Source organism: Polyodon spathula, chromosome 7 (genome assembly GCF_017654505.1).
Source record: "Polyodon spathula isolate WHYD16114869_AA chromosome 7, ASM1765450v1, whole genome shotgun sequence".
NCBI lineage: Eukaryota > Metazoa > Chordata > Actinopteri > Acipenseriformes > Polyodontidae > Polyodon > Polyodon spathula.
Window position 1 is genome coordinate 31,287,971 of NC_054540.1, and position 20,669 is coordinate 31,308,639.

Sequence of the window (20,669 nt, forward strand, 5' to 3'; positions counted from 1 at the left end):
GTGTGGAGAGTGATTACGCAAAAATGTAAAAAAAAAAAAATTAAAAATATTTTAAAGATTGTTTTGATGTTTTTGTTCTCAGATCCTAGGTCATAACTCAGCTTTGTGAAAAACAAACACAGGTGACAAATTGTAAGTGTCAAGTGTCAGCGCATCCCCTCAGTTCTCAATACTGGTTTTCTGATTGAATGCCAATGCCAACGTGTAGTGTTTTCGATTTAAATATATACATATACATTTATTTTTCGATTCAATTTTAAAAAAATATACCTTTGAAAACTGAAAGCTCCATAAAGCAGAACGTTTCGTGGATTTACTAAAACTACCCCCTTTACACTTCTGTTGCAAAGATAAACAGGAGCAGGCCTGAAACTCACCAGCATTGTAGCAGCACAGAGTTATTGTGAAAACACAACATGCTGTGTGAATAAATGTCTGAAAACAATTCATGTCTAGACAATAAACCAACCTCCCAAAACGCACACTCAAATTAGAGCTGAAGAAAGGCAGGCTATATAATTCATATATGTTTTTACAGACTCCCAACTACAGTAGTTTCATTCATGCCCCGATACAGTTTTACTGTGTTATACTGTACCATGATAAAAGAAAAAGGATGTGTAGTTAAATCATGGTAAAGCAGAGGAATGCACATTAAATCATAGACACTGGTAAAACGCTAGGAAATTGCCAGAAATTGAGAATTAGGAAACAACTGTAAATACAGTACATGGTAAAAGCACAGTAGCAAAATGACTGTACAAATTGTGTTAAACTTTTATAGGGGTAGATTCTAGCCCCTCATATCAATAGCTACACCATTAAACCCATACCTACAGTTTTTCTTTTGAAACCATGATAAAACACAAAAGCTAATTACATGATGTGTGTACTTTTATATTAAAGTTATTGTTTTTTTGTTTTATTTATTATTTAAAAAATGATATTTAAATACTGTCACAATGCAGAAACTACACATTGCTAAATAAAGATGTATCTTAATTCCCATGGTTGCCAGTCATGAAATACAATAGACTCCAAATAACAGTAGCTTAAAATGACAGCAACATTTTGTTTTACACTAAAGTCAGAAAGTAGACCTTCCTGACAGACCAGTTTGTTTACATTGCTCAAAGGTTGCCTTAGTTCTATAAACAACATAAACATGTTCCCACCTAACTGAAACCTGTGGCAGTTAGTAGAGTCATGTTGAGTTGGAATAAAGAAATACAAGAAGAAACTTCAATGACAACCATTTTGTCAATGTCTTCGGAAGTTTACATTCATTCATTTTAAAATTGATATGCCCATGTGACTTGTCTCTTCTGTCTAAGAATTTCCTTATGTTCCTTTCTTTTTAGTATTTTTATTTATCTTTGTTTGAGTGTTTAAAGCTATAAATTAATTGATGTCAGGACCGTAGCCAGCCATGAAAAATCACAGAGGCACTTGCCCATGCACCCCTGTATGGTGTCGCTGTAGTGACAGTAAAAGATTTTGAAGATCACATAGGCTATAGATATCAGTGGGATATAACGAGGGATGAAATGCATTTTATTTGTGGCAAAGCAACATGTAAAAGAGCCTAAATATATAATTATCAATGTGATTTTAACCGAGGCCCTCATAGCTGGCTATGGCCTTGGATGTCAGTTGCATGCAGAATTGGGTACTTCTACAAATATGCAGTAGAGCTTTAATGAAAGTACTTCTATCTAAAAAATTTGTTTAGCAATGCAAATGATTAATACAAAATTATTAATCTATTTTGGATTACTGAAACAAAACTTTATTTTGCAAAAAAATATATATATTCTTGCAAAAAAAATGATGCAGAACTCAAAGACTGCAGTACTAATGCATTCTGAATGCAATATATACAGGATTTACATAATGTGCAGGTGTCAACTTACTGTCATTACCATTTTTTACATTTGTGCTACTCTATTTTTAGTCATGGTAGCTGTGCAATTACAGCACTGTTACTAACTTGCTACAGGTGCAACTACAAGTGAACAAAACTGGTAAAGTTTGAGTTTAATGTGAAATGTATTTACAATTGTAAAAACAAAGTGTTTTTTTTTTTAAACTGGGTGTGGGGGGCTGAGGGTGACAGCCTTTTTTGCCCTGATTTAATATATACGTTAAAACGTTTGCCACTGGCTGTCTGAAAATGTATTTTGAAGCTCAGGAATGAGTTAATGTTTATTAAGATACAATATTAATATCAGTATTTTTACACTATTACACGTCATCAGAGCAATTCTATAGTAACCACTCACTACCTGTGCCCCCTACCAGTTTATAAATCAACAAAGAACAGCAGCATCAATGTATTCTCTAGATATTAACACCGTTTTGATGTAAAATGGGGGCTCCAGCATAAAAGTTTGAAAATCTATTTTTAGTGCAAACACATTGTAATAAATGCCACTTAAATGTTACCAAAGTCTTTACTTGTATATGTAATACTTTAATTGCAGTGCTGCTTGCAACAGAAATAAATACTTTTGCAGATTAAGACCAATGCATTGGTAATTGCATTACCAATTCCTAGCAAGACAGGTACCTATCCACATTTTAAGCTTTGCAGTTGATCGCTTACAGTATTAACCCTTTCTAGTCCCAAACTGGGTACCACCAAATAGAAAATGGGTTTAACCACACCACAAAAACATTTATGGATTTATTACTGAAGATCGAGTGATTGAGCGTTTTAGATTGGGTGCAAGTTTCATGTAAGTTGTCAATATGTGTTCAGAAAAGTTCATAGAATTCTAAGAAAGTTCAAAATAGCCATGATTTTAAGATGATGTTGCAATCTGGAAGTCACAGAGAAGTTTATTTGTATATTTTTTTAAAGATCCTGCTCTGGATTCACATTCTAAAGTGTGGATTAGTGGTTCAGGTTGGTTGATGGTCTGACAAACGGCTGGTTTCACAGGCAATAATAGCACTATTACTGCTAATTGGTATCTGAAACCAAATGTCTTAGCTAATGACTTTTTTCAGCGTCATACTCACTATAAGAATTGTAATCACACACACACACACACACACACACACACACACACACACACACACACACACAGTAGAACCCCACAGTTATGAACACCAAACTTATGAACTGACTGGTCTATCGAACCCCCACTTTCAACCGGAACTATGCAATCACTCAATTATGTGTGCAATGCAACCAGATAGGTGCTCCTACATAAGCGGCGTGCTGGTCATGGAGAAGGCAAAATTACTGTACCAACAAATGTATTCAGAAAGGTGAGCCAGATTTCAAAGCAAGTATGGGGAATTTTACTGGAAACATTTTAGTTTTAAACAAAGCATACTTTAGTTTTTTTTTCAAATGACTGTGGAAGCTGCACGAATGCATTTTGTTTAAAAACAAGCACAATGTTAACCCAGGTTTTCCTGGATGTTTAAATCTTTTTCCTACAGTTATGACTTCAATGGTAACTTCAACGTAGCCTTTTTCCACCCATAGTACTGTTTTAAAGACTTTAAACCATAACAATACAGTATTGGTATATTGTTATGTTCATAAACGTAATGGCAACGACTTGGGAACATAGGGTGTCTACTCCCCAGTGCCACATCTATCGTAACAACCATGAAATAAATTTTTTGGTACTTTTTTTCAGACTTACGAACATTCCCCAAGGGGTTCGTAACTATGAGGGTGCATTGATATATAGATACTATATATATATATATATATATATATATATATATATATATATATATATATATATATATATATATATATGTTATTTTTGTTTTGTTTTGTTTTGTCTTTTTTAAATGTCAACAAATCAGTAGCAATGAAAATGTCAGGAATTCAAAAAAGATAAGCACTGTAAGTCAGAGTTTCTAAAAAAAGTTTTTTTTTTCTTACATTTAGTACAAAATAAGACATCTCTACCCGTTAGTGCTTTGTTTTAAGATACTATAACATAAATAAACAATTTATTTTCAGTGTTCAAACAAACAGTTCCAGTGTGACTGGACAGCTAACATGTTCTGCCATTCTCCAACTGACAGGAGAAGAATTAAAGGTTATTTTACATTTGTGTGAATTTTTGCCCTCAATGCTCTGAGGCGCAAAGCTAAAGAAGCTTTCTTCATTTTTACACAGCTCCAGGTTATCCAGTTGGTGCATTTTTTAAACGATATTTTTTGCCCAATTAACCTTAGAAGGTTTGTTAGACTAAAAGAGTCATCATAATACTAAGGAATCGTTACAGTCATTTAGTTGTGTTCTATAAAATACGCAGCAATTGTCATGGTTCTTGACATTCTGGGAGTTGTAGTTGAGCCTATTACTGTTTCTTTGACAAACATGGAACTTTGTGTGAGAGTAATGAACTACAACTCCCAGAGCGCACTGTAAAAGCGTGCTCTGGCACCATTTGTATCCTACCATTGTATCTCCAATCAGTGTGGACACATCAGTGCATCAAAATACATCATCCTAACAAAAGGGGTGGAGGGGTTGTCCCACCAGTTTGTGTTTATTTATTTGTTTATTTTTTCCACAAATAGAGAAGTTGCTGTGCAAAGTGATACGGTGAAGAGTTGTTATATTCCACTTATTTTTTTCTGGGTCTGAAATGATGTGTTGTGTGAAGTCGTCGCCCCCCCTTCCTCACCCCACCCACCACCTCACTTGCAGGTGAACACCTCCGTCCTCTCACTACACGTGTTGCACTTCACAAAGCAGCACCACTGGAATTTGCAGTTGCACTGCCACACTTTGGTATACTGGTGTGTGTTGTAACCCCGTCCGCAACACATCAAGTCACAGCCGTCGGTGTGAGGCGAGGTGCGATTGCAAAGACGTCCCTGGGTCCCCACACTTCCAGTGCTGGCATCCTCTTCGCAGTAGTTAGGTGACCTCTCGATGTACACTAGATCCGTCTCCATGGGTTTGCGATAGCTCCGGGTCTTCTTCACTTTGAGGAACGTGGGCTGCCGAAGGCGACTGGCCCGCACAACTTCCACGTGGACCGCCTCATTGTATTTATCCTTTAAGATATATCCAATCTCCCGGAATTTTGGCAGCGTCGTCCAGCAAGTCTTAGTTGTGCACGAACCCGAAACACCATGGCATTTGCATTCCAGTTTCATCCTCTCTTCAAGAATCTAAAAAACAAAGAGAGGTGTTGTGTACAAGTGGAATTAGAGTTCAGTTGGACATGTATTACCTTGGTTTTAATTTATAGTGCTCATGGAGGTTGAACAGGGTTTATTTAAATTCTCTTAACATGGGTCTTAATACTGCCTACCCTTTAGTTTATAGTAATCCTGCTTTTTCACCAGGGCTATTTACTACGCATAACACTTCAATTTAATAAAATCTGTAATATTACATTCTGACAGTGAGGGTCCAAGCTCTGCTGCTGTCTAATAATATTTTATTTTTCTAGACTTGCTTATTGTACTTTGGTAGAGTGGTAAGCAATACTATCAGTGCGATAATGTAAAAATGCAGTTTTGCACTCCTTTTCTACCATTAAAGCAGCTGCACTTCATTAGTCCAGCCACCAGGTGGCAAAATAGAGTAAACATTACATTAAATAAAACAACAGGGAACGCTGAGGACTTAATGACTAAGCTTTTAAGACAATCGTGCACTTCGTCAGAGCTAACATGCACATGGTTTGAAGTTATGCTCTGACGTCAATTGATTTTTCACACTCATTGAAACGGGAGAAGTTATAGTTATTGAACTAAAATCAATATCTGTAAACCTCACAACTCCAGACTATACTGGACTAGATGACACCCAATTAGCAGTACTTGCATCTTCCTGTACCTCCACTGAACTGCCCCATATTCTGCCGTATTCTACTACTGCTCTTAATCATAACTAGTCTCTGTATCTTGCAGTTGATTTTACTCTTAAAGGTATCCATACAAATGCTTTTTTGTAATTGCTCTTATTTGAAATTGTTCTTATCCATTTATTGTACTTACTATGTGCTCTTAATGGAATGTACTCAGCAAATATCATTACCATAAGTAAAAATGTAATTATTTACTGTATTCCTTATTTTGCTCTTATTTGAATTTGATCTTATTTTCTAGTGATTTTACTGTACTTTATAACCGCTGTTATCTGTAAGGTGATATTTTGCAATGTGATACTTTGTAACAACTGTAAGTCTCCCCGAATAAGCGCGTCTGCTAATAAATAAATAAATAAATAAATAAATAAATAATATAGCAGACTGTATAAAAAAATACCTCACAAAACATCCCCATCCTTTTTTAAGCAATCAGGAGATGTTCAGTCCAGCAATAATCTGAAATGATGTGCAGTGTCCTTATTATAATATGAATGTAAATATGTATTTACACTACCTGTACAGTACTTATATACCACCTAATGATTCTATAGAAGCCTAAAGAGTTTTTCAACTTCAAATGTCATGCTGTGGTTTCAACCATCTTTGTATTTCTACCGAACGATCTGGCTAACTATGCATCCAGTATATGTATGCTTTTCTGAACTTCTTACACTCATTACAAAATATACCAAAGTGAGTATATTCGAAAGTTAGTACGACTACTTAATAAAAATAATAGTAATAATACTAAATAATAATAATAATAATTATTATTATTATTAATCCCCATCATCATTAGCTTCTTGATCAACTTATTTCAAATACAGTAGTCTCCGTATATAGGAACACCTTGTCGTTCCCATTGTAAATGCTCTGCCTAAAGGAACAGGCGCCGCTAGTGATTTGGTCACTGTTTTTTTAACCTGATAACTCATCACCATCAAACTTAAATTCAAATGGTTTATTCAATCTTTTCAAAAGTGACTTGTCATGTAAGTGTCTTTTGGCACATTGATTGGTTTATTAAATCTTTCCAGAACCGCCTTCATATCATTGACTCATTTTGTATTCCGATTTCCACGAGTGCACCTCATCGCTACAAAATGGCATGTGAACAAATGCTGAAATGCACCATTGTTTCTCTTTCTACAAAATATGAAATTGTTCGAGATCTTGAAAAAAACAGGAATCAGACACAAGTCGCCGAGCAATTTGATGTTTCTCATTCTGGTGAGTTGCTTCACCATTCGGTTAAATACTTTTGTGCATGTCTTGAATATTGCTCCTGTACAGGTATTCACAATTAATCTAGCGCTGCTGCTGCATTTTTTACTGTGTAAAACATTTTTAGGGGTGCTGTGTTAATTTAGTCTGACAGTTAGTTTATAAATGTTAGTTTGCTTTATTATTATAGTTTATTAACATACACTTGCCTATTGCTTTTCTCTTATTTTATTGATTTCATATGTTGATCAAGATGCGTCATGACAAGTAATAAATATTTATTAATTTATTAATTCATGTAGTGTCTGGTGGTTAACTCTGTCCGGGCTGTATTTTTCACTGTAAAAAAATCACTTATTTCATGACATTTCGCTGTCTCAAAACAGGTATTTCAAGATATTTCACGATTAAACATAATATTAATTACAATAGAAAACATAGCATTGTCACATTCAAAATTGACCATTTTCTCTAGAGTTATTATACAACAAATGTTCCTAAATATTTAAATACTTACCTGAAAAAAAGTAAATGCTAAATTGCAGAATAGTTATTTTTTTATGTCCACCTTTTAAAGGCATTTGATTTTCACCATCAGTGAATCATCAAACTAAATAAAAACATAAATTCATGTAAAAATAACAACACATGAAATGTCCCCTTCTTGTAGGACAGAGCGATCTTTACCAGAAATGCTGATATTATGATCTTTGATGCAGCTGCTGTCTTTTTCGTTGAAGACATTTTAAAAGAAATTGTGCAGCCACTGATTTCTTTTTAATAAAAACAAAAACAAAACCAGACAGCACCTTATCTTAACCCAATAGCTAGGAAAAGATAAACTCACCTCCCTTACTTGTCACGAAACTCCATATAGCATTGACTTTTATCACAGTGGTTTTGGCTACCACTGTAACGCAACAACCTCAAACGAAACTTGGGTTTGGATTATTCTTCATATTACATTAGCAGTAAGCAGTAGAATAACCAGAAGTAAGTAAACACACCATTGAAGTAGCAAGTACTGTCATTCTAAAAATAATTGTAAATGCTTATGTATTTCATTTTTATTTCTACAAAAGTTCTCCCCTTTTGGAAAGGTTGTAGAGAGCTGCAATACCTAGCACAAACTTATATATCATATAGATATTTTTTAGCCACACTTAATGTTCCAAGAATTAAATGTCATGCCAGTCTTGTCGGTCATCACTGCAGACAATCATATTTGGGGTCCTCGAAAAAGATAACATTTCGGGGTACCACTGCTTACTCTTTACAGTCAATAAATTTAAAAACAATGAAAATGATTTACTATAGTCGGTAATATGTTATTCACATGAGCGTATAGTTATTACTATGTAACACACAGTGCTGTGTATAGCTGGGGGAGCTCCTGTCTGACCATGGCATATACGGGGTGTATATATATATATATATATATATATATATATATATATATATATATATATATATATATATATATATATATATATGCATGCACTGGATCAGTATCACAATGGGAGCAGATATTCCTGAGCACTGTCAGAAACAAGGAGCAGAGATCAATGTAAAGAAGGGTCACAGCTTTCTTTCATGCATGATAGCGGGAGAAACCTGGATGCAAAACAATTATTGACATGCCAGCCAGAGGGATTGAAGAGTTTTGTTACAGACTTCTGACTCCAAACTCTGTCAGCATGTATGGTCACGGCCACTGAACTCAGACAAAGAATATTTCACAGCTAAGACATGAAATCAGGCAGAACAAGACAGACATACATAAAACTTTACCATGGTAAGTTGTAGTTTACCATGCCCTGTCCCCACTATGCATTTAGCATAGTCTATAATATTGAACCATGTTTTTCTTTACCATGCTTTACCATACTTCTCTGTTCTTTGCTATGCTATTGCTTTACAATTTTACTATTCCATACTACACTGTAGTGCATTTTTAATGATTATCCCAGCATATGTGAGCTGCAGTCACAACAAAACAACAAGGCCTACCTAGTGTCGTCGTTCAGCATAAAATGGTTGACACACTGGAACTTACTGGGAAATGCAGAGGAACATTTTCCGAAAGGAATACAAGAATTGTATAAAACTAGCAAGAACCAACTTACTTACAGTTGGAAATAAGTGGTCTGAGTTGTTATTTGCTAGTTTACTTCCTGTGGCAGGGCAGAAGAGCCCTGTACGTAAACTTATTTAAACAGGTGATGTATTGGTATTATTTGAATGTGTTTTGTATTTATTTAAAACGAGTGATTTTCTTTGTTATTGTTTGGTTTGTATCTGGTCTGGTAGAGCAATGGTAGCAGCTCGTCTCTGCCAGACATCTCGTGAGAATCCGTGGTCAGCAGCGAACTAATTAGGAGTTACTGTCGACCAAGCAGATATTAAATACCCTGTGCACAATGTGTCTGTCTCTGAATGAATTAACTGGTTGTTAATTCGGAGATGGCCACTTGTATATAAACCTGTCTGTTTGTGTGCTTGGAGTGGGTGTTCAGAGGACAGAATGAGAGCGAGTGAGCAAGAGAGAAGAGAGTCAAACCGAAAGTAAGAACCAAAGTAAAGAGAAAGAAAAGGATTAGAGGATCAGAGAAGGCAACTGCCCAGCCTGACCGCAATATTGTTTTGTTTTATGTGTTGCGAGACTTGTTTTGTTTAAACTTTTATTTTAGCTCTTTGACTGATGTATTTGTTTATTTGTCTTTAAATAAATCAGCGCTTTTCACCGGCAGGTACCTGTCTCACTCTGGGTCTGGACTGGGTACGTCACGACTCAGCCATCCTGCCACAGTTCCGCTATGACATTTTTTAGACTCTCCTACTTGTACTTGCTTCAAAATATTAAACATGTTCTCTACAAGAACAACATAATTTATTTACAGATGTATGTAAAAATGCTTGATTTTTTAACAGCATTAAAAAAATGCTGGATATCAGGGGTGTGCACGAAGTCGAATCCCCGGGTCTAATTGGCTCATGGCCTGTTTCCTGTGGTTTTAACTGTCTCATAGCTTGGCCTCTATCTGCATTTTACTCTTGACACTGTATTTCTCTTGTATTACCTGAACAACAAGTGGATAAAGACACAGAATCAGAAAAGTGTTGAATGTGTTGCTTTTGTTGCGCAGTGTGCCTGTGAATAAAATAAGCTAAACTTTTCCCTGGCTTATAGACATTTTCTTATGGCTCTTGCTGGCTCACAGCTGTCACTGCGCACAGTCCCTTCTCAAAGTTGACAATTGTATACCATAACAAGACATAGCAGAAGCCCGGTAAAGCACAAGCAGTGATATAAATCATAGAGGTATGGTAAAGCACACTTACCCATGATATATGCAAACATAAGCATGGTAATCTTAATGTAAACATTTACCATATAATCAAAATTAAGGGAAAAGGTTTTTAGCTGCTATGCGCCTAGACTCTGGAATACCCCCTGCAGTCTAATACAAAAAAGCAATGACTCTGCTTTATTAATATTTATGTAAAACAAACTGTAACTTATACCATATATATATATACAACTATTTTCCCATAGTAAAAACATGGCTAAGTGTAATAAAGCATAGTGAAATCACTGTAAAGCCCAGAGGTATGGTAAAGCATGGCAAACTATGGTAAAAGTATAGTATTAACATGGAATAAAAAACAGCAAAATGACCATGCAAATATCCCATGGTTAAGTTGTATAACCTGATTCTGAATATTGGATCCAGCATACAACCCACCTGTACAACCCTCCATTCCCACAGTTTAAGCAAACACCAAAAATGTTTGTGAAACTCAAAGTATTGTTTTTTGGGAAATGTTAATGTTGGCTGCAATCATGTCCCCTTAAAAACATCTGGCAAAGCCCAGTGACTGTACAAAGGCTGTCATAAAATCTTCTGTAGTATATTTTCAAGTCAATTCCACTGCTAGTACAATACATGACATCAAATTAAATCAGTCAGACATTTTTAATAGGTCCTGTGCAAGAGGGTCACAATGTTTCAAGCTAAATTTAGACTAGAAAATAAGTGAACTGAATATACTTGAATAAAAATCCTAATTGTGTCAGCAAAAAAATGTTTCCAGTGCCACTGCTCCTGGCGCCAAGTTTCGCCAGAAGTAGTCATGGTTTCTATGAAAATCTTGTCCAAAGTAATTGGCTAATCCCTTTTAAAGCCTCTCAGATAATTTCATCCCCACACACTCATTGTTTTAGAAATTAAACAAAATTCAGTCATTCACCAAGCATTTAGGAAAAGCCTGAAGACTTTACAAGGGGCACAAAAGATGGGATCATACCAGACACAGCTGGCATCCCGGTTTGGGTGTAGTTTGAAAAAGAAGAAATTTCCAGCATTTATTGAACAGACCACAATGACTGTCTCAAACAAAAACTATTAATATACTGTATCAAAAACAGTTCATACATTTTTGGAAGCGTTTACTTTAGCCCTGTATGTCAAAGCTATATTCTGTTACCAATTAGTAAAAAATATCAGCACAATTTTCAACCGATAACCAACATGTACTAATAAATATTAAAGATACTATTAAATTCAATGTTCTTTTGGGTATGTACGATACGTTACTTTAGTTTGTATTAAAGCGGTCTACATTCTAAGAATAAAAATAAAATAGTTCACCATATTTACAAAAACACCAGCAGGATTATTACTTAGTTAAAGGGAACGTTTTTTTTTTTTTTTTTAGATCTGCCGCTGATTAAATTAAAACAGACCCAAATACTTCTGTTACCATGTAACTAGGGTTGCCATCTGGCCCATAATTATGGGAAACTTTAAGACAGATCAGTTTTTTTTTAACTCCCATCTCTAAACCACAAATACATTGATTTTAATCAACTGTAAAGTGAGTGTGAATTTCATGAACTGCCCCACTAAAACAATGTCAATGTTTTCCTTGCTAGTTACCAAAAGCACAGACCTTCCCGGGGGTGGGAGTATTTCCTGAAAGGACTGTGCTTTATGTGTTTGTGGGTTATGATATATATTTTCAAGCAATAGGATTTTTTTTCTTTCTTTTTCTTTTTTTTTTAAATTTAGTAGTCAGCAATTATTTTTTATATTTTCTCCCAATTTAGAATATCCAATTAATTTTAGGCTCAGCTCACTACTAGCACCCCCATGCTGACTCGGGAGCGGCAAAGACAAAACATAGGCTGTCCTCCGAAGCATGTGCAGTCAGCAAACCACTTCTTTTCACACTGCAGACTCACCATGCAGCCACATCGGAGAACAAAGCAGTTCTGGGCAGCTTACCTGCAGGTGCCCGGCCATACTGCAGGGGTCGCAGCGTGCAGTGAGCTCTCAAACACGGCTGGCAATGGAATAGCCTGGACTTGAAGCGGCGACCTCCAGGCTATGGGGCACATCCTGCACTCCACATGGAGTGCCTTTACTGGACGCGCCACTCGGGAGCCCCAGCAATAGGATTTGAATCCATGCTGTTATGATGCTTTCAGGATGGAATCACTGATGCAATTAAACAGTTAAATCCATTTAATTAAGAAGTTCAAGCAATTCACACCTACTAAAGCTGTGGTTTAGAGGTGTGTTAAAAAACCCGACCTGTCTTAAAGTGTCCTGCAACTATGGGACCAAGTGGCAACCCTACATATACTTGCAGTATTTCACTGAATCTCACAGGTCCATATTCTCTATATTTACTTCAAATTATATAGAACACTGGGGATTTCTCAACCAGCCCACCGAAAGGTGTAAAAATGTTCAGCAAACATACTTAGAAAATAATAAAAATTTAAATAAGCTACATTCGTGTTGTGGACTATATTAGAAATAATAAAAGAGCAAAGTATTGGCTAGTAAACATGCACACTGCATTTTTGTTGGCACTTGTTTGTGACATTATCATCCGCTACTAGTCTACTCACTCCCACTCTCCCACTTGTTGACATTCAACTCTGCATTGAGGATATTCACTTGCAACACTGGTACTCTCACATTAGTTTGGTGTATGTCTTCTGTTTTAGATTTTTCCAGTAAAACGTCTCATTCTAAGTTTAAGAAAAGAAAAATAAAGCAAGAAAGTTCCGAAAGCAGTGGTCAGAAAATGATTGTTTTGTGGAATATGATGGTAAAGCTCTCTGCTTGATTTGCCAAGTGATGGTTGCAGTGTTTAAAAATATAACCTGCAAAGACATTTTTGTACCAAAATGAAAGTAGCTATCTGAAATACAGCGGCCAGAGCAGAACTGACAAAAGCCGTGGCACAGTTAATAGTAAAGCACTCAAGGCTGTTTTCAGAAGGAGAATTTGTAAAAAATGTTTTTAAGGTGTATGTCAAATAATTTCCCCAGAGAAAGCCAACATATTTGAACAAATGCATTTGTCAAGGCACATAATTGAAAGTAGAATTGAGGATCTCTCCACCAACCTACAGAGTCAGTATTGTGAGAAAGTAAAAGAATTTCGAGCACTCGCAATTGCCTTGGACGAGAGTACCAACGTCCAGGACAGACGAACTTTCAAAGCCATTTGAGGATTGCAGGGCCGCAGCAATGGTAGGGTCACAAAATGGACTCAACTCTTATAACAGGAAAAAAGTACCGTGAAGTGATCAACACACTCTGATGCGCAATCACCGCATCATACACCAGGAGGCACTGTGCTCAAAAGCTGTTTGTTTAAAAAACATAATGGAAGTTGTTGTGAAAACAGTTAATTATAATAGATTAGAGATGTAAGATCAAGGTCCTATCGGACGTGACTCTGCAACAGTTGTTGATGCATAGTTCACCCACTAGTCTCTGTAAGTCGCTTTGGATAAAAGTGTCTGCTAAATGTCTTATTACTATAATAATTGCATGCTGAGAACCACAAGTTGTTCAAAGTGTTGTTAAGTGACGTGGCACCATGTGTGGATATTTTGTTTCACACTGAAGTAAGGTGGCTAAGCGCTGGCAATGTGTTTAAATGATTTTTCACTTTAAGAAAAGAGATCTTTATGAAAGAGAAGGGAATGCAAGTAAACATTTTTTTTGGTTGATATAACTGACCATATGAATAATCTGAACACAAAATTACAGGGCATAAATAACGTGATTTCTCATTCATAAAATGCCGTCACAGCCTTTGAAGCCAAGCTTAAACTTTTTGCCGTGCAGCTACATTAATCTAACTGTGTGCATTTCCCTTCCCTTAAAGAACCTGCTGACAAACATGCAACTCTAACTGAACCCACAAATATTTGAAAACATGAGGAATGTGTGCTCAATCTTTTGGCTGCATTCCAAGCTAGGTTCCTGGGTTTCAAATCTAAACATGACATCAAATTATTTGCAACACCTTTTTCTGCAACTGTTGAAGACTCGCCTGAAAGGTTTCAGTTTGAATTGATTGAACTGTAGTGCTCTATGGAACCAAAGAACAGACTAAACAAAATCAGCCTTCTGCAGTTGTATGCTTGTTTAGATGACTGCTTTCCTAATTTGAAACAGCATGTGTAGAGAATGTTCATGGCATTCCAAAGCACATACGTTTGTGAACAAACATTCTCCCAGCAAAGAAGCTGTTACTCTGAATCTACTGACTGTATTGGTGTGTTAGGAGTATGGTTTAATTGACTATGTTTATTAATTTTTGTCTTACTCCTGCAATATTTATTCTCCTAAATATAATATTTATTAATAAAAATATAATCAAATGACTGACACTTTATTACACAGAATTTAGACAGCATATTTAACCGGGCTTAGACAGAGGTTCCAAATAATACAGGTAGTGGACAAAAAAATGGAAACACCTGGGTAAATGAGAGACACCAAGTATATTGAAAGCAAGGGTTTCCACACAGGTGTGGCTCAGGTGTCTTCCAGGATGACAATTCCCCCATCCACAGAGCATGTGTGGTCACCCAATAGTTTGATGACCATGACACTGATGTTATCCATATGTCTGCATGAATTTGCTTCATTGTTTTTTCATAATGATGTTATAATAATAAATATATAAGCTTAACAGCAGATACTTGGTGAATGCTTGGCTTTTTACAACATTCTGTATATTTACTATAGCACACCGTGCTCCTATTCTTTCAATCCATATGTCATGGCCTTCTCAGTCACCAGATCTGAACCCAATCAAGCATTTATGGGATATTCTGGAGCTATGCCTGAGACAGCGTTTTCCACCTTCATCAACCAGGTGTGAGTTGATTGACTTTCTCATGAAAGAATGGTGCTGCATCCCTCCTGCAGAATTCCAGAGGCTGGTAGACTCTATGCCACGGCACATACAGGCTGTACTGGCCGCACGTGGTGGCCCAACACCCTATTAAGTGACTTTACATTGATGTTTCCATATTTTTGTCCACTACCTATACATTTTGCAGACTGTAATTCTGGACAAATTAAAGTAGCTATACTAGCTTTTAAACAATGGCTAGATTTTATTTATTTTTTTACAGCACTTGCCCCCGTGTGCTCTTAGGGGGTTTTCTGTTCCCGCAATAGTTCAAAGGTTTGTTTCGCCCTTTACCAGTCTCTGTTTACCATTTTCAGCTTCCTTAATCAAGATGGCTGCTCTTTGATCTAAGTTAAGGTGTTATTTTTTAATTTTCTCTACAGGTGCATAATCTGGATGCTGATGTTGACAAGATCATTAAGTAAAAAAGTCAGGTTCACACATGTCATTGAAAAGCTTGGTGAGTACTGACGAATATGTTTATTTTTTAATACTGTATAATAGGACACTTTGACAGAGAATTTATTTTATTGGCGGTTTTGATTGGATCGCCAATAATACTTCCACCCATCATAGGGTTGCACACAGTGAGCGATCCCGCCCTCTGACAGACTGGTATGCAGCACAGGTTAAAGAAGTGTTTTTTTTTTAACCACACACAATCGATTTATGTTTGCATAGTAAGCAAAAAAATATTAATAGCCTAATAAATATGAGGGCATATTAAAATGACATTAATGTGTTTGTACACAATACATTACATACATACGTATATATATATATATATATATATATATATATATATATATATATATATATATATATATATATATATATATATATACATGTACTAATACACAAAACAAACCATGCTGATGTGTTGTAGGCTTCACATTGTTGTAGGACGCGTAGATAATAAAATCTTATTTTAAAATGAAACTAAATTATTTCAGCATATTTTCTTTTTTTCTTAGTGTGCATTAACATGTTATGGCTATACAGGACCTTAAATATCTGTCTGTAACGGCGGGGAATCTATGCTGACTCTGCTGGCATGTTCGTAGTGCTGCAAGATGAGGGCTGCAATCGTCCAATACCCGCCTGTGGGTCATGGCAGTGACACAGACAGGTGGGAAAGAGGGGGTGTGTGGACTTTCCCTCTCTCTGAGTGGCTGAGAGGCGGGTCTTGGGGGGATTGTTAGCCCTATAAAATAACACTACTGTTTCCTCAGGTCTGCCCTTCTATGATGTACCAGGTGTACGGAAACTCGGTCAGGAACCAAGAACGGCCGGGACAGAGACAAACCGGGAACGAAATTGAAAAGAAACAAAACAAAGAGAGAAACTTAGTGATAGCAGGGACACCGTGGGCAGACCCCTGTGTATTTTTATAAAAGACTGAGGAACGGTCAGGGCAGGATGGAGACCCAGGCCATGCGGGTAGCGACGGCTGGGGTAACGGTGCCAAGTGCAGCACCTTTTGTTTGTAGTTTTGATTACTGTGTTTTCTTTTCCTTTTGAAGGATTGTTTTTGAGCACCTGGTAGGCTCTGCAGGCTAAAAAGTAAAAACACCCTATGAATAAAACTGGGCACCTGTGCAGTGTTTCCAAGTACACCTGTCTGTCTTCTGTGACAGTGGACTACCCACCACCCTTCCACACTGCCATTTCAAATTGGTACACAACTTTTGCAGCCTATGCTGTCCGATTTGCGGCAGCTTTCAGTAGGCGGAATGTTTTGGACATTTTTGTCTGCGCAAAATCCTTGTTAGACCTTTGTGAATAGCTTATGAATGTATGGCAGCTCATTATCTGTGTTCGACATGCTGCTTTGCATACATAAACGTTTGTAAATGAGGCCCTTAGTTTCGAAGATTGCTACAGACAGAGTAACTTGTTTTTGTATTACAAAATCATAATTAATACTGTTTAATTTAAATCAATAGAAGGAACATACTATTCCTTGGTTTACAAAGATGTTTTAGTGGGAATTTGGATTTCAGTGGTCTTCTACATGGTTATGCATGTTAGACTGGAAAAAGATGCATGATTAAATGGTCTTTTAGAAAAATAACATTTATTATAGTGTTGTGTATTGTAGTGTAACATTTTATCTTGAGTTAGGCACTGTGGCCTGCAGTAGAAAAAAGTTTGGCCAGCACCGATATATAATATTCCTAATGATCATATTGCAGTTAAATCTATTTGGTTCTATTTGGTTTTTGCATCTGTTTTGAAAACCTTTTTTTTTTCAATAAAATGACCTGCAGAGTGTAGTACTATTTTTCCAGAAAGGAGAATATAAGGATCTGTTTAGTTTTACTACTTTATGTGTTTAGAGTAGTAGACGTGTGTATTTTTATATTGTTAAAGATATACAATGCAACTATGCTTTCTTCACACAGATAACAATGATAGAAATGCTTTTATATCATTTAATATCACTTTATGATGGTCATTACATTTTGTATGGACAGAAGGTACACCTTTGTCAGCTGACAGGTTTAAATCTCTTGATTGAAATAGGCCTGAGTACTGGAAAATGAAAACAATCCTGGTACAGCAAGCATGTCTTATAAGTCAGTATGCCTTGTGTAGAGTGTCTTTTATTGTTATAAGAGATGAGTCATCTGTAGCAGATTTGGTTTGGTTCTGGCTGCACAAACTGTGTGAGATGCTTTACTATTTTAATAAGAGACATCCAATATGCAATGTATTAACTTATTATATATCACAAAACAATGACTGGACTCTTCTATTAAACAAGAAGTGTTGGTGTTTTTAACTTCAGAATTCCATCAGATGTTCTTTGCGTGGGATAACATCTATATAGTATTTTTAACAGTGTAGTATTTTTTCTATAAAGCACGGCTGCCATAATGTGTTGTTGCTGCATACTCTAACGTCATGAAAGACTGTTTAATGGCAGCCCTCCATCTGGAATGTATTCCAGTGTTCTGGTGTGCCCTCACAGATGATAAAAGCTTATTAATTAGATCCATTTGGCATGGCACGATTCAACTGAAGTAGTTTTTTATGAGTTATTTTGTTTTCTGTGATGACGAACAATAAGCAAAACACTGAGAGAGGAAGTCAATTAAACTGATTGCCAGGAAAAAGAAAGTTTGTAGCACACATTAAAATGATTTATTTCTGTAATGTTGCTTGAATGTGAATTACAGTTTTATATTTCAATTAGTGTGTGCACAGTAACTACACTGCTGGATTACTTAAGCATACAGTCAAACAGGGCTTTGAAATACACTTTCTGGTATTGTATAGAATTATATATGTGCTTTTATTTGTTTTTTCCAACCTACAGTTTTCCTTGAATTCCTTAAGAGCCAGTATCACATCACTACAATACCTGTAAGATGTACTGAATCTTGCTGTGTTGTTTCCCATCTTCCTTGAAATTATTTTCCATACTATTCCGACATTATGAACTGCTTTGAGCAACTCTGATTTAAACCAAAGGCTATCACTTACATTTTTAGCTGAATTCCTGGAATTAGCATCTTAAGAACATGAGAAAGTTTAAAAACGAGAGGAGGTCATTAACCCTAACCCTATCCTTAAACCTAACCATCTGGGTCATTTGGTTGTTAGTAGCTTATTGATCCCAGAAGCTCATTAAGAATCTCATCAAGGTGTTGGCGTCAACATTACTGGGGAGTTGGTTCCAGATTGTGTAAAAAAGTGCCTCCTATTTTCTGTTCTGAATGACCCTTTATCTAATCTCCACTTGTGACCCCTGATCCTATTTTCTTTTTTCACATCAAAAAGGGTTCCTTGGGTCGACATTGTCAATACCTTTTAGAATTCTGAATGCTTGAATCAGATCGCCACACAGTTTTCTTTCTGCAAGACTGAATAGATTCAATTCTTTAGGCTTGTCTGCATATGACGCCTTTTCAACCGGGAATAATTCTGGTCGCTCTTCTTTGCACTCTTTCTAGATTATTCATTCTTTCCTGATAAAAGTCAGTAGATGCACCTATTATTCTCACTCTAGAGTTCCCCCCAAGCTAACTTATATCATTACTTGTCATTTTAGAAAAGAGTATCGTTCTTCTCCATTGACAAAGTGGCGGTATTTGAATGACATGTTACTCCTATAGCACATATGCAGGTAAATATTGATTCCTGCAGTCTTCTGAGAACAAGTTAGTCGTATTTCAAGTAGCACTTTGAAGGCTGGAATGTTATTACCAGAATGTAAATATAAAATGCATGATGGATTCTCTCAGGTAACTCAGCAGAAGCTCTGAAATGGTATAACTGTTTATAATTGAAAAAGAATGCACTCACAACACCATGAGGGTGATACTGGTTGTTTAAGATGCATCTATTCAAAAGCCAAAATACATTTGAATTGTTTACATTTCTCTACATTTCTGTGTTACTGTTGTGACGTTTCAAACCATACACATAAATGGTCCCCTGTATGTAAAACATTAGACACAATACCTAAATAATGCATGATCAACACACATTGAAACAACATGATTGCACATTATTTAGGTAGTGTGAATAGGATATTAATGAACAAAACTGTGAACAGGTTGTGTTTATTTCATTACCTTTCTTCCTGCTTCATTGTTATGCAGGTTCATCAGCCTCCTTGCGTTTTTTTTAATCTCTCGGGCGTCTACGAACCTTCGGGAGAACTCAATGCCATATTTAATGTCTGCTGAGCAGCCGCCCCACTTCCAGCCCTCCTCCTGGTTGTAGTAGCCCTGCTTCTCCCGGTCACAGCCACAGTTGCTGAGGTTACCCTGGCTACAGGCGGCTGTGACGGCATGCGCCACCCCAGCCGCCGTAATTGCGTATGTGAATGCTGCTTCCCTGCTGCCTATGGAGAAGAACAGACAGACACTTAGAACTGTTTTGCTTTGGAAAAGTGGAATTGCTATGGTAACTCAAATTAATATAAAATTACAATGGAAAAACTTTAAAAATGAGGCATGCATTTACTTTTCTTAATTGTAAGCAATTTTTATTTTACTGTTACCACAATATGATATTACACTGAATATATGTGATTAATCAATTAATCCAAAGTCATCTAACTCTTGTCACTGAGCTCCACAATATGACTGTTTTGAAGTATTGCATTCAAGACTCTTACTGTTTGAAAAGACTGCAAGGGCAATATATCTGTAGTCTCTGGAAGAAGGAAGTATAGTCAAATGTGTTAAAACATCACACATTTTTAATAAACACAAACATACTGAAGCACTTTCTTGGCATAGTGGTTAACCCCTTTGCAGCCTCCATCAGCTAAGTTCAATTTTGCGCTGTTTCCAAAAGTTTTGCATCACCCTATAGAATTAAACAATTTTGCTTC

The 20,669-nt window shown here is 36.3% G+C and overlaps 1 protein-coding gene across 2 annotated transcripts in view; it reads right to left on the minus strand.

Moving 5' to 3' along the window:
* Positions 1–3,830: 3,830 nt before the first annotated feature.
* Positions 3,831–20,669, minus strand: part of LOC121318524 (protein Wnt-7b) — a 61,819-nt gene continuing 44,980 nt past the window's right edge. For both annotated transcript variants that reach the window (XM_041255280.1, XM_041255281.1), the window contains exons 3-4: positions 19,903–20,174; positions 3,831–5,157 (exon numbers count right to left, since the gene is read on the minus strand). In XM_041255280.1, coding sequence (XP_041111214.1) covers positions 4,678–5,157; positions 19,903–20,174 — 752 coding nt within the window. In that variant the 3' untranslated portion in view covers positions 3,831–4,677. The remainder of the gene's footprint in view (positions 5,158–19,902; positions 20,175–20,669) is intronic.